At 57.5% G+C, this 18,585-nt stretch overlaps 1 protein-coding gene across 3 annotated transcripts in view; it reads left to right on the top strand.

The window, feature by feature from the left end:
• Nucleotides 1-18,585, top strand: part of PTPRN2 (protein tyrosine phosphatase receptor type N2) — a 602,297-nt gene that overhangs the window by 199,889 nt on the left and 383,823 nt on the right. For all 3 annotated transcript variants that reach the window (XM_070788511.1, XM_070788512.1, XM_070788513.1), the window contains 2 exons: nt 2,804-2,966; nt 13,983-14,340. In XM_070788511.1, the coding sequence (XP_070644612.1) occupies nt 2,804-2,966; nt 13,983-14,340 (521 nt within the window). The remainder of the gene's footprint in view (nt 1-2,803; nt 2,967-13,982; nt 14,341-18,585) is intronic.

The following is an 18,585-nucleotide window of genomic DNA, read 5'->3' as shown; positions in this document are numbered from 1 at the left end:
TCACATCAGTGGCCTGTTCTTAAGAACCAGACTTTCCCTGTGAAAACAGTGGCCAGGAGCCTGTTCTCCGTGACCCCAAGTGGGAAGTCACACCCATCTGCACCCTGTGCACTGCTAGAGTGTCAGTCGCTCAGTCTGTGTGTGACTCTTGCAAGCCTATGGACTATAGCCCACCAGGCCCCTCTGTCCATGGGACTTCCAAGGCAAGAAGACTGCAGTGGGGAGCCATCCCTTTCCCCAGGGGATCTTCCCGACCCAGGGATGGAACCCAGGTCTCCTGCACTTCAGGCAGATTCTGTATCATCTCAGACACCAGGGAACATTCCTTGACTGTGTCTAAACCACAGTAAAGACCCACATGTAGGTAACAGATGTTTGTTACCATGTGTAGGTAACAGTCATGCTTGGAGTAAAGTACTTAAAACATTGTTCCCTGGTCACTGAAAGTGGATATGGTTGTTAGTAACACAGCCTTACCCAACACCTGCAAAACACACAGACACACACACATGGCTACATACATGTACACACTTATGAACACAGACACACACGCAGATACACACACACAGAGTTACACAGATACACACACTTAGATACACATTTGGGAACACAGATACACACACACAGACACACACACAGACACATAGACACAAAGGCACACACACTTAGGTACACATTTGGGAACACAGATACACACACACACACAGACACACACACACACACAGACACATAGACACACAGGCACACACACTTAGATACATACACACACCTAGGAACACAGACACACAGATACACACACACCTAGACACCCACACGAGACGCGCTCATAGAAGCAGCTCGGCTCTGCCCGCGGCTTCCAGGCACAACCAGAGCTGGCGTCGTCGTGAGACCCAGCGACGTGCCAGGCCTCGCCCTCTCACCTGGATGACGGCCAGATCCCTCCTCTTCAGGTTGCTGTCTGAGAAGACACCAGGCCGGGGGGCAGGGGGCTGGGCCCTCGAGCCCAGCGAGATCCTGCCCGGGTGCCCAGGGAGCTCCCCTCGGTCGGGCCTGAGCTGTGCAGGCTCTGGTCCCGGGGAGTTCGGAGAAGGGGCGGTGGTGATGACAGGCTCCAGAGCCCTGACCCTCGGGGCTCCGGGGCTGGCGCGGGTCTCCCACAGGAGACCCAGGCAGCGGGCAGTCTCTTCTGCACACAGGCTGCAGGCCGCCTTCTGGCTGCAGAGCGAGGCCAGCCCTGCTCTCAGCTCCGGGCGCACAGAGGCAGCCCGTTCTCTGTCCCTCGCCGTGTCCACGGCCTTCCCGCATGACGGCCGCCCACCGCGCCTGGCTGGGAGCGCCGCAGGCCCATTTCTGCCCACCCTTTCCTGCAGGTATCACGACTTTTACCATACTTGATGCATTTGTAAGTAAACATGAAAATCCAGCTGTTCCTGAAAACCCACGTCTCTGCAAACACAAACACCAGGGGAAGGACGGGAGAAATGAGGCAGTCAGCAGACAGGCACTCACCCTCGGCCCGGGCTGGGAGTGCTGCCTCTGCTGGGGGCCGGGCTAGCCTCCTCCAATCTCTGGGGCACTTCCGGCAGTTAATGCGAAACAAACACAGGTGAAACCCAGCGTTTAGTTGTGTGAGCGGCAAGCGCACGTGGCAGCTGCGAGGACGCCGGGGCCTCCGGCCGCAGTCTGTGGCTCTCGGTTGCCGCCCGGCTGCCGAGCTCCCGCAGAGCACACTGTGAGCCGTGTGCGGCTCCCTCGGAGCCTGCCCACTCCTGTGCCCACAGACGGCGTCTGCAGTTGTCCGAGTCCAACGGGGGCTGAGTACTGTGTTTTACATGATTTTAAAATGCATTGTCATTAAAGAAAAAGGAAACAGGACATTTTTTTTCCCAAGTTCATGACCTGCATCACTGCCATTCACCGCAGGCAACCACTGGTTGTCCTGAACTCACCCCCAGTGACAGCAGAGTCTGGTCACAGGGCTGCCCTTCCTGGTGCTGGAGAGGCGCCCTCTGCGAGGTCAGCGGTGGGGACACAGGTTCTGCGCTAACTCGGCGTCACCTGAGCCTACCACGTGTTTCCAAGCTCATTTGTTCAGCGGACACTGTTGCCAGTGCTGACTGTGGCCGAGGCCCCATGCAGATTCTCAGGAGAGCAAAGAGCAAGAAAACCCACGCGAACAAGGTCCCTTCCTCCAGGCAGCTTCCCAGGATTGCTGCCTGCCTTTTGTGGTCACACTGGGGCGCCAGGAGGGCCCGGGGTCATCTCCCCGTCAGCTGACTAGCAAGCCAATGCCCTGCGGACCCCTGTGTTCCCCTCTTCCGGGAGGTGGGTGAGCACGACCTTCTCACCCTCTGTGCCTGCTCCTTGGCACCCGGCGGGGAGTGGAGGGGAGGCCGCTGACGGAGACAGGCCCAGAGCAGGGGGCGGCGGGCCCAGCGCTCGCCAGTCTCCCCTCCCTGCCCGGGAAGCCTCTCTGCCGCTGAGGTTCTCCCTGCACTTAGTAAGTCCTGGCCGACTCCCCATTCCGGCTTGTCTCTGCCCCCAGTGGTGGGGCGGCTGTTGAGAAAGTAAGTCAGGGTTCGCTCACCAGGTTCACCTGTGTCCCAGCACCAGGCTTGGGTGCAGACAGGGCACCACCGTGGGCGGTGTGAGCGGCGGGTCGGGCCCTTGCTGCCAGCCCTCGCCGCCTGGCCTGGTGCCTGAGTGCCTGCACAGCCCTGCTGCCCCCCTGCCCGCTGTGGGCCCTGAGGGCAGAGCCAGCACTGTGCCTGAGGACCGCCTGACGCCTCCCTCTCCTTCCCAGGAGCTCGAAGCAGAGCGTCCCAGACGAGCGGAGCCTCAGCCTGGAGGGTGGCGTGCTGGCCGAGGCCCTGCAGCGCTACCTGCCCTACCTGGAGGCCCTGTCCCAGGCAGCCGCCGCCGCCGACGCCCTCCCAGGGCCGGAGCTGGACAGGCCACCTGCCCAGGTGAGCCTCGCAGCCCTCGGGTCGGGGCGGTGACCCTCGCGGCCCTGTTCTCGGGGTGTTTCGTTGTCCAGGCGCACACAGGGGATGTTTCCCGTGCCTGCGGCCCCTCTGGGCTCTCCCCACCATGTCCCGGGCGAGTGGTGGGCGGGGTGGAAGGACGGGGGGCCTCCCCGCCCCCTGGAGGGCCTGTGTGCACCCCTGTCTTCCTGCGCCCCCTGACAGCTGTCCGTGGGCACCGCTCCTTCGGGGCGTCCTGTGTGCCAGCTGTCAGGCCCTCGGGTGGGAGTTCCTTCTGCAGCGGGGCCAGTCTGCTCTGGAGACCTCTGGGACTCGAAGCCCATGGAAAAGAACAGTTTACAAATGCATCGAGCAGTCTCGTAACCTTCTGGATGGGAAAGGAGGTGTGCTTTCATGACAGCCGGTTAAAGCGGCACTGCCAGCTGTTCACTTGCCTGGGGGAGCAGGGCCTAGAGGTGGCGTCCGGGGCCCTCACGCATGCCGAGGAGGGGCTCTGGGGGCAGCACCCAGGTCCGCGTGCTCGGGAGGGCGGGGTATGTGACAGCCGCACTCCTGCCGCCTGCAGAACTCAGCCTTGGGTCTGACCCAGAGGCTGCCCGGAAGGCGGATGAACACCCCCAGGTTTGGTCAGGTCACTCCCCAGCCCCCTGGTGGCCTGCCCCAGGCCGCGCGCCAGAACCCCGGGGCGGGTTGGGTTGCTCCGCCAAGCTGTGTCCCTCTGCCACGCTGTGCCCTGGGTGTTGGTGGCAAACACGCCCCTTTCCGCAGCCTGCTCGTAGCTCCTGGAGAAGGGGCGCTGACTCGGTTCCCCAGGTTCTGCAGCCCGAGCGGCCCGCGTCAGCCCGGTTCTCAGCCCGGTTCTCAGACCCCTCCCGGCTTTGGGCTCTGGGGCCCGTGCAGGGCGGCCGTGTGGAGCACGGGGCGGCCGAGCGCAGGCCCCGGAGGGGAATCGCACAAAGAGGGAGGGTCTGCATCCCCACTCCAGCCCTTGGCCCCCTGCTCCAGGGAGCCGCCTGAGCGGGGCAGGGTGGGGGGTTTGAAAGCTCTCCTGTGAGCCTTCTGCAAGCTCCTCAGCGCAGGCCGTATCCCTGCTGACCCGGCTGCACTGACGCTGTTTATTTGGTGGATGTGGCAGCCCACTCCAGCATTCTTGCCTGGAGAATCCCGTGGACAGCGGAGCCTGAAGGGCTGCTGTCCATAGGGTCGCACAGAGCCAGACACGACTGAAGGGATGTAGCACGCATGCGGCGCTGCTGAGGCGAGCACCACACTGTGTATTTTAATGTTAAACTCGGGTTTTCCACCTTGCACTTTCTGTGAAGCAGACACCGAGCTGGGTACCATGGGGCTGCATCGATGCCAGGACCCTGTCCTGGCGGCCGGCAGAGGGCAGCGCAAGAGATGCCCGGGGTTCCGACGCTGCGGCTCCTCCGCTGGTGCTGTGCTGCCTTGGGAGGCCGCTCCCTTTCTCTGTCCTCCCGGGTCCTGCCGTTGGGCAGTGATGGTCTGGACATCAGTGGGAGGATGAAGCTCTCAGCCCAGGGCTCAGTTCATTGTAGTTTCTAGAAGTAGTCATCCCTGTTTTAGAGGCAAAACGGAAACCAGGTCAAGTCTGAAAGCCATCTGCTGGATGCTCAAAGGTGTGCTTGGCTCCATGAGAGACTCACAGGGGCGTGGCCTGCTCACGAAGAAAATCTGATTTGTGCCCCCGCCCGCCCAGCACCCAGGGGCGAGGCCGCTGCCCGGCACACCGCCGGCAGGACGGACTCCGTCTCCTCTCACAGCAGAAAGCCAGCCTCGCTCCTCGCTCTCTCGATGCTGGGGATTTGAGAATGTAAAACAGAAATCGTCTGGGGCTCCCTCCAGTGGCCCGGCGAGTCTTTACCAGCCCAGCCTCGGCTCCGGCCGTGGGCATCCCGACTCCGTCGTGGGGACCCCGGGGCGGGTGCCTGGGCAGCGGGCATGAGCAGTTGGTAACGAGCGACCCGCGTGGAGTGCACGCGGCGAGAAGGCGGGGACGAGGCACTCGGTCAGCGACAGGCGAGGGAGAAGTCTGAGCGGAAGGCGTTCCGGTGAAGTCTCCCCGTGAAGCAGTTGGACGGGCCTTCCTGATGAGATGTTGGTGGCGCCGAATGAAGCCTTGAGCCCAGGTCCCAGGCGGGCTGGCGGCTGCTCAGCTGGGCGGCGATGGCCGCCCGTGGTGGTCAGTCCTAAGCCCGCCGGCCCATTTCTCATTCAGGTTTGGGCACTCTATGGCGTGAGCTCTGTCTGGCACCAGACTTGGAAACACACGTGGGGCAGCCTTGCCCCCTGGGCCCCGGGTGGCTGTCAGCGCCCAGGAGACTGGGGTTAGGGGTGATGGTGGCCCAGTGGGGAATGGGAGGTGGGGCCTTGGTCCTCTGGGAGGGGCCCTGGCGATGCCCAGGAGTGCGGGCTCAGCTCTGCCCACCTCTCGGGGCCCAGGCTCTGACCCTGGGATGCCCGCAGAGCCTCAGTGCCCACCCCAGCTCAGAGGGCCCAGAGCCGGGCGGGCTGTCTGGCACCTGCCCCATCGAGGGGGAGCCACTGCTCTCTGCTGGCACCAGTCATTCCTCCAAAGGCTGCGCCCTGCTGCCCTGGGCTGCCCACGAGACGACGCCTGTGCCCCAGGCCTCTCTCTGTCTCAGGACACACGGCTGCCGACACACCGCGGTCCTGTCCAGCCTCCTTCAGCAGCTGCCACCTGCCAGCAGGTCTGGCTTCTGCGGTCTTTGAGAGTCCCAGCCGGGAATGAGGCCCTGGGGCCCTGCCTGGGCCGGGCTTTGAGAGTCCCAGCCGGGAATGAGGCCCTGGGGCCCTGCCGGGGCCGGGCTTTGAGAGTCCCAGCCGAAAATGAGGCCCTGGGGTCCTGCCTGGGCCGGGCTGGGTGTGCTGCTGCTCCTTGCAATCCAGCGAGCCGTTCGCCTCTCAGAAGCGCCCAGTTTGAAGAACGGATTCTGTGCTCGTCTCACCGTGCGGCTGTTTGAGCATGATGGTCACAAGGATGGTTCAGAAAAGGAGCACTCGGCAGCTTAGGGCTCAGGTATTTTTATGCTGTGTTGAGATAGCGGCTTCTCAACATTGGCTTCTGGCTCAGGCGTTTTTATTCTGTGTGAGATAGATGCTTCTCATTATGTTAAAAAAGGTGCAAAAGTCTAGAAATTATCTTCTGTGTCCAGGGTTTAACTGAGGAGAAAGCCCTGGTCATCTCTCCGATGAGCTGACATGGACTCGGGTGTGAGAAGCGTTTGTGCAGACCCGGCCAGGGCTTTGGGCAGCGCTGGCCGATCTCCCCACCCGTCAGCTGATGACATGTCTCAGTTGGAAGCGTAAGCTTTCGACACTGGTGATGCAACCAGTTTCCGGTGGATTACTTTAGGAATCACCTTTTCCGTGTATGTCATCAAGCATGTAGCTGTCATGATCGTCAGAGAAGAGCTCTGAATTTATGGTGCCGAACTGTGTTGTTTAGTACTAATGACTGGCTGAACTTGAGCCGGAAGGGCACATGGGGTCAGGGGCTTCCCAGAGGATGGGTGTTGGACAAACACCCAGAAGTCAGCAGTTGAAGATGTTTGGATCATCTCGAAGGGCAGAACGTCAAGAGGCCACCCCAGTCCACTCTGACAATAGGAACAGGCCAGGTGAGCTGCTAAACCATAGCCTTAAAGGAAAAAGCCCACAGAGCTAATACAAAGAGCCCTGAATGAACTAAATTCAGAAAGGGAGGAGATCCTTCTAGGGAAGAAGAGACCACAGAGACTTCCCTGGAGGCAGGAACCATGGGGGGAAGCGGGGGAGAATGCAGCTGAGGTTTTTAAGGAGCCGTTTTCAGTGGAGACTAGTATGAGGGTAGAGCCCAGAGTCAGGCTGCACAGAGCGCCGAGTGCCCGAGACGGGAGCTGGGAGACGTCCTTCCAAGGGGCGCCAAGCCCTGCTGAGCACACCTCACCCCTTGAAAGTTTTGGACGAGGCAACGTGGTGGAGAAAGATTGATGTGTAGAGTGCAGAAAGCCAGGAAAAGAAGTGTCTTGCACATGTCATGTGGGGCTGTGAATCAGAGAGAGCTCCAGGTTCAGAAAGCTGGCGGCTGACTGCAAAGCGCGAGGCAGCGCTCGAGGCTGACTCCAGCTTGGACCTGAGCCTGAGCCTACCCTCAGCATTACTGTGGGCAGGAGTGACCGAATCTGACCGACTCGGCTACAAAGTCCACACCATTTCAGTGACAGATTCCACGGACTCGGACGGAGAGAAGACGGGTTAAATATGATTTGCTTTGGTCTCCATTGCTCATTCATGCAATAATCAAACGTACAATCCCAATTATGTATGACTGATCCGACATGCAATCAAAAGTCGGGAGACCCATGAAGGACAGCAAAACGCCACTCTGGTCGAGAGAGTAAAGAGTGGATAGGAGGAGACCCAGATATGACTCAGGTGCTGGAATTATTAGAAAAGGACATCTTAATAAGTAAGATAAATATGTTTAAGGATTGAGTAGGAAAGGTGAAAAAACATAAATGAACAAATGGGAAATTGCAGCAGAGAGATGGGAACAGTAAAAAAGAACCAAATGGAAATGCTAGAAATTAAAGGAAGCTCAGAGGTGAAGGACTCATTTGAGAAGCTTAATGATAGACTAGCCACGTGGAGAGAAGAATCAGTGAATTTCAAGTCAGGTCAGTAGACATGGTCAAAAATAAAAGAAAAAATACAGAAAAAGAGTGTGAAATGGAACAAAGCACCCAGACACGGGGCACAGCGCCAAGTACTCTAACCTGCACGGTTGGAATCCTACATGGGAGAGAGGAAGCAGAAGAAATGGTTAAAGAAGTAGTAGTGGCTGGTGTTTTTCCAAAAACTGATAAAGCTAATCAAAACATAGATGCAGGAGACTGGCTGAGCCTCAGGCAGGATAAATACAGAGAAAACAAAATCTAGGCATATCATAAGCAATTGGGGGAAAACCAAAGATAAAGAGAAAATCTTAGCGGTATCCTCAGGTAAACAGATGCCTTACATCCAGGGGCTGTTGATAAGGACGATGTCTCACGTCTCGTTAGCAGACCAGACAACAGTGGAACCAACAGAAAGGGCACAAAACCCCGTCGCCTTGGATTCTGCACTGTTCACAACTGTAGGGGAGCGGGAAGCACTCGAGTCTGCAACACTCGTGCCTCGGATGCGCTGAAAGACATTCCTCAGCTTAAAGAAAGTTGACGCAGAGACGCCAGTATCTGCTAAGGGGAAGAAAAGAACCAGAAATAGTAAATTGGCAAGTAGCCAGGAATGAGAAACCCACATAATATTTGTAAATTTCTGGACAAAAACAATTGGATGTTTAAGGCAAAATAATTAACACGGACTGTGAGGTTTTTAGCTTACGTGGAAGGAAAATACATGATGGCCAGAGCACAAACCTCGGAGGAAAACTGCAATTAGGTGGGAAGCACAGGAACTCGGGCCTGGAGCTGTTGTCCAGCTTTCACATGTTAATTTTTTAAGCCAAAGCGAGGTCCCCAAGTTGCCTCCTCCAGACCCAGCTGAGCGCAGTTCTGCATTTTCCAGCAGGCAGCCTGCCGGTGGGGCCACTTCCCTGGGGCCCCGCCTGAAGCCAGGCCTGGGGCCAGATCCCAGCTGGGCCCCTCCTCCCCGGAGAGCTTGTCTCCTAATCCAGGAAATGAGGCTAGTGGTGTCTCTAAGGTCCGTCTAGTCAAGGCTATGGTTTTTCCTGTGGTCGTGTGTGGATGTGAGAGTTGGACTGTGAAGAAGGCTGAGCGCCAAAAAATTGATGCTTTTGAACTGTGGTGTTGGAGAAGACTCTTGAGAGTCCCTTGGACTGCAAGGAGATCCAACCAGTCCATTCTGAAGGAGATGAGTCCTGGGTGTTCTTTGGAAGGAATGATGCTAAAGCTGAAACTCCTGTACTTTGGCATCTCATGCGAAGAGTTGACTCCTTGGAAAAGACTCTGATGCTGGGAGGGATTGGGGGCAGGGGGAGAAGGGGACGACAGAGGATGAGATGGCTGGATGGCATCAGTGACTCGATGGACGTGAGTCTGAGTGAACCCCGGGAGTTGGTGATGGACAGGGAGGCCTGGCGTGCTGCGATTCATGGGGTCACAGAGAATTGGACACGACTGAGTGACTGAACTGAACTGTGTCTCTACACAAGGGTGGCTGAGAAGGTCAGAAAGAAGGGAAACACGTCAAGTCAAAGCCCGGCCTGGCCCTGGCAGTTGGAAAATGCCACCCATGCTGCGACCGTCGTAGTCCTCCAGGCGGAGCACGCATGCCACCCGCCTCGGGCTGACCCGGGCGCACAGGAGCCGGCGGCTGCCTGCTTTGGAGCATCCCCTGGGCCTTCTGACCGCAGGCGTGAGGCCGTGGGTGCAGCTGCGGAGGACAGAGCGGGAGGAGAGTGTGCTGGAGCAGAGGTGAGGGAGGGCTGGGGTCGAGGGGACACCACACACGCTTCCTGTCATAAGTGGTCTTCGAGACCAGTTCCAAGCTACTTAATGTGACATCATGGCCAGATGTTCGGAACTGAACACCCAGGCTTCGCATTGCTGTAAGCCTCCTGCGGAAATCGTCACCCCTGTGGTTTGGAACTTAACACCCCTTCAACCTCAGATTTCGTGAGCTCTAGAAGCTGATAGCAGAGACAGCACAGGCACCATGGTCAGACAGGGGCCAGCGTGAGGCTCTGGACGGAGGATGCCTGCCCTGGTCATAGTGCTGCCGTGGGGAGAGAGAGGCCAGTGTGAGGCTCCAGACGGAGGACGCCTGCCCTGGTGACAGCACTGCCGTGGTCAGAGAGGGGCCAGCGTGAGGCTCTGGACGGAGGACGCCTGCCCTGGTGACAGCGCTGTCAGTAGGAATAACATCTTCCGGCTGCCAGCGTGGGGAGTGGGCAGGGCAACTGGAGCCTGAAGTGTGGGGCGCTGCAGCCGCTCCACTGTGCTGAGAGACCAGGAGCGCCTGGCCAGCACTGCCCTCTGTGGCCTAAGCGCAAGCAGGCAGGGCAGGCACCCCGTTCATGCTCTGGAAGTGGAGGTTCTGAGGCCCCCCTGCAGCCCCCAGACTTGCCGCCGCCGGTGGCACTGTGGGGCCCTCGTTAGGCAGCCTGTGGACACCGCCACCGCTCCTTGCTTCGTCACGCCCGCAGCAAATGTGTCTTGATCAGCGTGCTTGTCAATGCTGCCTTCAGGCTGTGAGACAAACTAGAGGAAATGTTTGTTATGCGGTCAAAAGATGGCCCAATTTGGGCTTCCTAATTTGTTTTGGATGCTTGGCACAAGAGAATATCTGACGAGCGTGAGTGACCAGTGTATACATGAAAATCTCCTTCACTCAGCGTCAGCTGGCATGTGGCACCCGAGAGCCTGCAGGCTCTGGCAGGCTGAACTCGTAATTGAGTGATCTGGGACTGGGGCCGGCGGACTTCCGTGGGAGGAAGTAGCCCGACGTTCGGCTCCAGGACCCCGGCCCCAGCATGGCTCAGGGCAAGGGGAGACGTCCAGGCAGGGAAGCAACGCGGACTGTGGCTCCAGGAAGCGGCCGTGGTTTCCCCAGCTCAGGATGACTACTGCCTTCCAAACTGCCTGTCACCAAACCTCTTTGATACTCTTTCCACTACCAAGTCTGTGACTTGACTCCATTTCAGTCGGCAAGCTGTTTGAAGACAGGCCCATGTTTGAGGCGTTCCACCCCCCACCACCCCCCACCCCAGAATGTAGAACGTGGTCCAGAGCTCAGCACACAGCAGCGGTGGTGGCTGTGATGGTGGTGATGCTGGTGATGCTGCTGATGGTGGCTGGAGCCTGGCCAGTTCTCCTGCTTTTCAGTTGCTAATCTCCTGATTTGGGCAACTGCTGTCTTAACGATTACTCAGTGTTATCTTAGGAAACCTCAGGTCATAGGTCTGTTGAATTGAAGTTTAAAACACCTTCAAAACAGGGCTTTGAGAACTGTCCCAGAATCTTATTGACTCAGAGGTGCGAGTGCACAGAGCCCACCAGATCGCTGCCCCAGGGCTTGTGCCCGGGTCCCCGAGTCTTACAGGAGGCGCAGGTGTGAGATGGTAAAGAGAGCGACATCACTGGTGTGAGCGGGCCGGGGGCTAGCCGTGAGGAAGCGGGAGCCCCTCCACGTCTGTGCTGGGTGCCACGGCCACCCCCACTGCACTTGGAGTTAGACGACCCATTAGGGCAAAGGCCACTGAGAGCAGAAGCGGGATCCGAGCCAGGGGCCAGCGCCCTCTGCTCGCTCGCTCAGTCAGGATGTGAAGCCGCAGGCGGGGGGTGACCGTGAGGACGCTCCCTGTCCCCAGCCCATGCTGGCCTGGGCACCCGGCGGCAGGGTGCACAGTCCCCGACACCAGGGCCCCCGCTGTCCCTCACGGGACCCGGTGTGACTTGGGAGAGCTGGCGTTTCTATTATTTCAGTCTGCCTGCTAAAACCCTCTCTCCCTCTTCACCTTAACTTGGCTGAGAGCACACAGGACCCCACAGGCTGTTCATCGCAGTCGGTCCCAGAGCTCACTGGCTTGACGGTCACTCACCCGGAGGGCCTGCGGGGCCTCCACCCGCCTCTCCACCGACCGTAACAGAAGGCCCTTCGAGCAGAAGCTGCCTTCACACATAGGGAGCCGGTGCTTCTGGCAGGTTGATGAGCCTCTCAGAGGCTGTCCAGCCCCGCGCTGGGACCCCAGGCGTTCCGAGGCAGCCTGCTCAGCGGGAGTTCAGCTGAACTTGAGATTGAGCCTCGCGCCCAGTTTGTGCAGAAGTGCTAGAGGGCCGTTTGCTGTGGAGGCGTCTTGTCTCCTCCCCTCCTTCTCTCCCTTGTGAATCTTTTCTTCCTCTAAAGGAAAAGCAGTTGATTTCAGCCAGCTGGATGGAATTAAACATTTTGATGACAACTATAGTTACATCCCTGGTGGCTCAGCTGGTAAAGAATCCGCCTGCAACGTGGGAGACCTGGGCTCGATCCCTGAGTCGGGAAGAGCCCCTGGAGAAGGGCAGCCCACTCCAGTATTGCCTGGTGAATCCCCATGGACAGAGGAGCCTGGTGGGCTGCAGTCCATGGACTTGCAAAGAGTCGCACACGACTGAGTGACTAAGCACAGCACAGTTACATCATTTTAGAAATAAACGCAATGTGACAGATAGTGGTCAATCTCCTGTAACAGAGGAAAACCAACTGTCAAAACGTCAAGTGATTGGCCGAGCTTCCTACGTGAGAAAGGAGAGCAGCACGCAGAGCAGCGGGTTCCGGATCCAGGCTCGCTGCCCCCAGATCTGTGCTGTAGGCTGAGCCCCAGCATCATCATTGGTAGAAACAGACAGCAGCCTTGGGAGTCTGAACCACCGTTGTAGGTTCAGTGGTGGCTGCACGTCTTAGCTGGGTCCCCAGGCACGTACCCCTGGCCCGATACTGTGCCCCGAGGGAGGGGCACGTGGAGAACGGGAAGCCCGAGATTCTGAGAGCTTGCGGCCCCGCACCCCACCCGGAGCGCACAGTGAAAGCCGCGCCGAGTCAGACCCTCGTGGGAAATTACTGTTTGTCCTTGAAATTTTGATGACGTGTCAGAGGCAGGACACTGCGACTTCTAACGTTTGTACAGCTGCCCTCGAGGTGAGGAAACTAGGCCTTGTTCTGTGGGCAAATCAGAATGTGACGAGACCACATGCTCCTGGGAGAGTCCTGAGTGAGGAGGGAAGGCAGGGGAGGCCAGGGAAAGGCCTGGATCCACGCTGTGTGTGAAACCAGGCGCCCCGGCAGCGTCAAAAGGATCAGATTCAAAAGGGGTTTCAGTGACCAGCGAAAAAGGGAGCTGCAGGGAAACTGACGTCAGACACGGGGTGCAGCCCTGGGGAGCCCCTCTGCGGAGCCACAGCAAACCCCCCAGGGCAGGGAGAGGTCTAGGCGGACCTTCCCCGCCGAACACACAGCCCGGGAGAAGGGGTCGGCGTAGCTCCGCGGCAGGAAACGCAGACCCAACCGGCAGGAACCTCCTCACGGTGCAGGGCGGCCGAAGGCAGACAGCGCTCATTGCGGTAGAAGACGGTGAGCACGGACACCAAGCCGGCCGGCGGGGACACGGTCCGCGGCTCCTGCACAGTTAGCGCAGGGCCACCCACCGGTCAGCCAGGAGGAAGAACCCATGTTCACACGCAGGCTTGTACACGGCTGTTCACAGCAGCGTTCCTCACATCGGCCCCAAAGCGGAAAGAACCCGAAGGTTCCCCAGCTGATGAATGAAAGCGCAAGCGCGTTCCCTGTCCTTAGAGCAGACTTCAGGGGTACCAGGGAGCGCGTCACCTACCGCTGCCTGCTGGCGCGCCTGGGGTGGGCATGCTCGGGGCGAGAAGGGCGGCAAAAAGTGACAGTCGCCCAGTCGTGTGGGACTCTTTGCGACCTCACGGACTACACAGCCCACGGGATTCTCCAGGCCAGAACACTGGAGTGGGTAGCCTTTGCCTTCTCCAGGGGATCTTCCCAACCCAGGGGTGGAACCCAGGTCTCCCGCGTTGCAGGCGGATTCTTTACCAGCTGAGCCACAAGGGAAGCCCGCTCCTTGCAAGAAGCAGACACCAGAGGCTGCGCGGCGCTGCCCTACAGGAAGCGTCGGCACGGGACACGCGGGAGAAGGACGCAGGACGCGGATGAGCCGCTGCCTGCGGGAGGGGAGCCCGGAAGGGGTGCGGGTGTCCGGGCGGCAGACAGGTGGTGTCCGCGCCGCTCGGTGGAGGCGCTGAGCACACGGATGGGTCGAGGCTCGCGGCGCGCGGGCTGCGCTTCAGTAAAGCCGCTGTGGAAAGACTGCGGGAGGACCGCGGACGCGCCCGCCCATCGGTGGAGGCGAACCTGGGCGCGCCTGGGGTGCTGGGACGCGCCTGCGGCCCGGACCCGGGGCCACTGCGGGGCGTGGCTGGCGATGGGCGCTCACCCGCTGTTTGTCCCCCGCCCCTGCAGGGTGAGGACCCCCTGGCCGACAGCGTGCTGACCTTCGTGGCTCAGACGTCCGCTCTGACCTACGCTCCCGCGGCGCGCGCGGACCTCGCAGGGGGCCGCCCCCTGCGCACGCTCCGCCGGCTCCAGCCGGACGAGCTCAGTCCCAAAGTGGCCGGCGGGGTGGACAGGCAGCGTCTGGTGGCTGCGCTGGGCGCCTACGCGGCCCGAAAGGCCCCCGCGCCCGCCAGGGACGGCGACCCCGCGCCCCGCGGCCTTGTGCGCGCGCCTTGGAGAGCGCCTCGGGTCCTGTCGGCGCCGGCGGCCCCCCAGAGATGGCCTTCGCCTACGGACCCCAGGGATGCCCCGATCACAGACGATGGTAAGCACCCTGCGCCTTTTCGGGGGCTCCAGTCTTTCTCTGGCGCCTGCCTAGGCTGGACCTTCGAGGGTCTCTTCCCCTTCCCGAGGCTCCCCCTTAGAGAGGGGCGGGGTGTGGGGAGGTGGCCAGGCTGGTCCTGTGGGGAAGGGGTGTCAGACTCAGGGGGCTCAGTGTAGGTCTCCTGCCCCGGCAGCCTCGCTGTTCCCTGGCCTTGTTGAAGATGCTGGGGGGAGGGTCACAGGCCCATCGGGCCCACGTGGTGTCTGCAGGGTTGACTATGAAGGGGCCTCACTGTTTCTCACGCCTCCCCACTCCCGTGGGCAAGCTCACGCTCAGCTGCTTACTCTGTGGGTATCACGGGTCCCCAGGAGACCCCAGCCTAAAATGAGTGCTGTCCCAGTTGCTGGAGGGAACTTGGGCCTGTGAAGTGACCGACCCCCAAGCCACACCCCAGCACCCTGATGTGAGTCAGCCCCGCAGTGGTCATCGCTGGGGGACGGATGACCGCTGGCCTGGCCTGGTCTCTACGACGCCCGGGGCCCTCATCTCTTCTAGCAGCCTTTCCCTGAGACCGTAAAATGTAAAGTGAGATTGCGATCAAGTCTGACTTCTCCTTTGAAGATATGCAAATCATAACATCAAGCAGGTAGCAGATTAAAAAAAACAGGGACTGCGAACCTGTTCCGGTTAGCGCTCCCCCTGTGAGCAGAGGCGTCACTGAAGCCACCGTGAGTCCCCTGTTGCCCACATTGTGCCCTTCAGCTGGTGGCTCTCTCCTCAGCCCCCCTTTGTCCAGACGGCCGCTGTGGTGCTGCAGCTGGAGGGGGTGCAGAGCTGTGACTGCGGGCAAGGGTAGGTGGTCATTGGCCACTCCTGTCTCGGGGAAGAAGGCACACTGGGCTCAGGTGGCCCTGGCGGGCGGCCTGCGGGCAGCGGCTCCTTTGCTGCCCACGTTCCCCTCCCTGGGCTGTGCCCGCTCTAAACCGCAGGCTCCCCGGGAACCCCTCTCACTGGCCTTGCCGCCTCCCGCTGCCCGTCGTTCCCCAGCGCTGTGCTTCCTGATCTGGCCCCGCTCAGCACCCATCACCACTGTCCACACGCTGCCGACGGCCAGCCCTGCCCTCGATGGGCAGGCAGAGGCCTGTGTGTGGACCCCTGCCCCTCTCCATGGTGCTGACGCCAACGCCCCTGCTGCGTGTGCCCACCCAGCCGAGCGTATAAAGTCTGAGCGCCCCTTCTCTGGCTCCTTCCTCATCGCCCCCAGCTTAACACAAGCCCCGTTTGTCGACTGCCTCTGCCCCGGATGTTGGAACCGGGAAGAGAGAAATACCGTCTCAGGCGGCAGGTGGTCGGCTCCGTGTGTCTGTTGTGCCCCCTGCCCCGGGGTCAGCTCCACCCCCCATCACTGGCCCCTCCTCGCTCCGCACACCCCGAGGTTCGGGGCTTCCGGAACACCCGCCGAAGATGCTTCTCCTCTCTCCCGTGACTCACTACCGGCGTCTTTGGGTTGTGGTTTTTCCTGTGCTAAGCTGCAGTGTCGGTTATCTTTCTATATATGTTGTCTTCCCGGCCGCACCGTGTGCTTTAAAGGGAGTCATGTAAGATGTCAGTCATGGAACAAGCAGAGAGCCTTGTAGGACGGATGCTCACACACGCCTCGCTGGGCTCCGACAAGCAGCTCCTGGCTCCTCTCGTTGCTTCTGTGACCCTCCCCTCCCCTGCACGCCCCCATCAGATTTCATCTGTCACGCATGGCACTGCATTGCCCAAAGATGCGGCTCTCGAATAGACCTCACCGAGTAGCTTTATCACGTGCTAGAGTTGATGCTGATGTCTTCATATCACCAAACAGCTAATCCCTGCTTAAATTTTTCAGTTGAAAATTTTCTTTACAGTTGGTTCTTTGAAGTCAGATCTGAAGAAGGCTCACTGAATAGGTGGATGTACCTGTTAAGCCCCTTTTAAACTACAGAAGCTTCCTCCTCCCTCCTTTCTCCCCTTCCATCATTTTTTTTTTTAATATCTGAAAGTTTCAAGTGCACAACATTTTAGTAGGAAACCTGTGTGCACTGCAGAGTGATTGCCACCAGAGGTCCGATTGCACCCCTCCCCATGCAGCTCACCTCTGCACTCATCTCGGGCCCCCCACCGCTTCTTCTCTGGTAGGCACTGATCTGTTCTTTGTATCTATGAGTTTCTGTTTGATTTTGTTTGTTTTGGATTCCACATATGAGTGAAATCCTGTGGTTTTTGTCTCTTTCCGCCTGACTTGTTTTACTACCTTAATACCCTCTAGGTCCATCCATGTTGGGGCAAATGGCATGATTCCATTCTTTTTCGTGACTGCATAGTATTCCACTATATAGATAATGGATAAAGATGCGGCGTGACACACACACCCCACCTGATCTTTATCCATTCATCTGTTGATAGACACTTTGGTTGCTTCCGTATCTCAGCTGTAGTAAACAATGCTGAACATGGGCTGCATGTTATACATATTTTTTGAATTAGTGTTTTTGCTTGCTTTGGGATGAATACCCAGGTGTGGGATTGCTGGATTATATGGTGCTCTTTTTCCTTAGTTTCTTGAGGCGCCTCCATGCTCTTCACTAAAGCGGCGGCACTGGCTGCGTTTCCACCAGTGGCCACGAGCGTTTCCTGTTCTCCACATTCTGTGCAGCGTTTATGTTTCTTTCTTTTCAACAACAGCTGCTCTGACAGGCGGGAGGTGATAGCGCAGCCTGCTTTTGATTTTCTTTTCTCCGATGATTAGTGATGCCGAGTGTCTCTGTACATCTTCCGTGGAAAAATGACTCTTCAGATCCTCAACCCATTTTTAAAATTCAGGATGTTTGGCGTTTCTTGTCGTTGTTGAGTGTATTAGTTCTCTTTGTATTTGGGGGATTAAACCCTTATTGTTATATGCTTTTAAGATCTCTTTTCCCTTTCAGGAGGGTGCATTCGGATTTTCATAATGGTATTCTTTGTTCTGTAGAAGCTTTCTTTTTATCTAGGAATCAGCGAACTAAAATGGACTGGAATGGGTGAATTTAACTCAGATGACCATTATATCTACTACTGCGGGCAGGAATCCCTTAGAAGAAATGGAGTAGCCATGATGGTCAACAAAAGAGTTTGAAATGCAGTACTTGGATGCAATCTCAAAAACGACAGAATGATCTCTGTTCATTTCCAAGGCAAACCATTCAATATCATGGTAATCCAAGCCTATGCCCCAACCAGTAATGCTGAAGAAGCTGAAGTTGAATGGTTCTATGAAGACCTGTAAGACTTTTTAGAACTAACACCCAAAAAAGATGTCCTTTTCATTATAGGGGACTGGAATGCAAAAGTAGGAAGTCAAGAAACACCTAGAGTAACAGGAAAATTTGGCCTTGGAGTATGGAATGAAGCAGGGCAAAGACTAATAGAGTTTTGCCAAGAGAATGCACTGGTCATAGCAGACACCCTCTTTCAACAACACAAGAGAAGACTCTATACATGGACATCACCAGATGGTCAACACTGAATTCAGATTGATTATATTCTTTGCAACCAAAGATGGAGAAGCTCTATACAGTCAGCAAAAACAAGACTGGGAGCTGACTGTGGCTCAGATCATGATCTCCTTATTGCCAAATTCAGACTTAAAGGAGAAAGTAGGGAAAACCACTAGATCATTTGGGAATGACCTAAATCAAATCCCTTATGATTATACAGTGGAAGTGAGAAATAGATTTAAGGGACTAGATCTGGTAGATAGAGTGCCTGATGAACTATGGATTGCAGTTCGTGACACTGTACAGGAGACAGGGATCAAGACCATCCCCGTGGAAAAGAAATGCAAAAAAGCAAAATGGCTGTCTGAGGAGGCCTTACAAATAGCTGTGAAAAGAAGAGAAGTGAAAAGCAAAGGAGAAAAGGAAAGAGATAAGCATCTGAATGCAGAGTTCCAAAGAATAGCAAGAAGAGATAAGAAAGCCTTCCTCAGCGATCAATGCAAAGAAATAGAGGAAAACAACAGAATAGGAAAGACTAGAGATCTCTTCAAGAAAATCAGAGATACCAAAGGAACATTTCATGCAAAGATGGGCTCGATAAAGGACAGAAATGGTATGGACCTAACAGAAGCAGAAGATATTAAGAAGAGATGGCAAGAATACACAGAAGAACTGTACAAAAAAGATCTTCACGACCCAGATAATCACAATGGTGTGATCACTCACCTAGAGCCAGACATCC

The sequence above is a fragment of the Bos indicus genome, chromosome 4 (genome assembly GCF_029378745.1).
Source record: "Bos indicus isolate NIAB-ARS_2022 breed Sahiwal x Tharparkar chromosome 4, NIAB-ARS_B.indTharparkar_mat_pri_1.0, whole genome shotgun sequence".
Taxonomy (NCBI): domain Eukaryota; kingdom Metazoa; phylum Chordata; class Mammalia; order Artiodactyla; family Bovidae; genus Bos; species Bos indicus.
The sequence above is the reverse complement of the archived record's forward strand: the minus strand, read 5'-3'. Positions and strand labels throughout refer to the sequence as shown.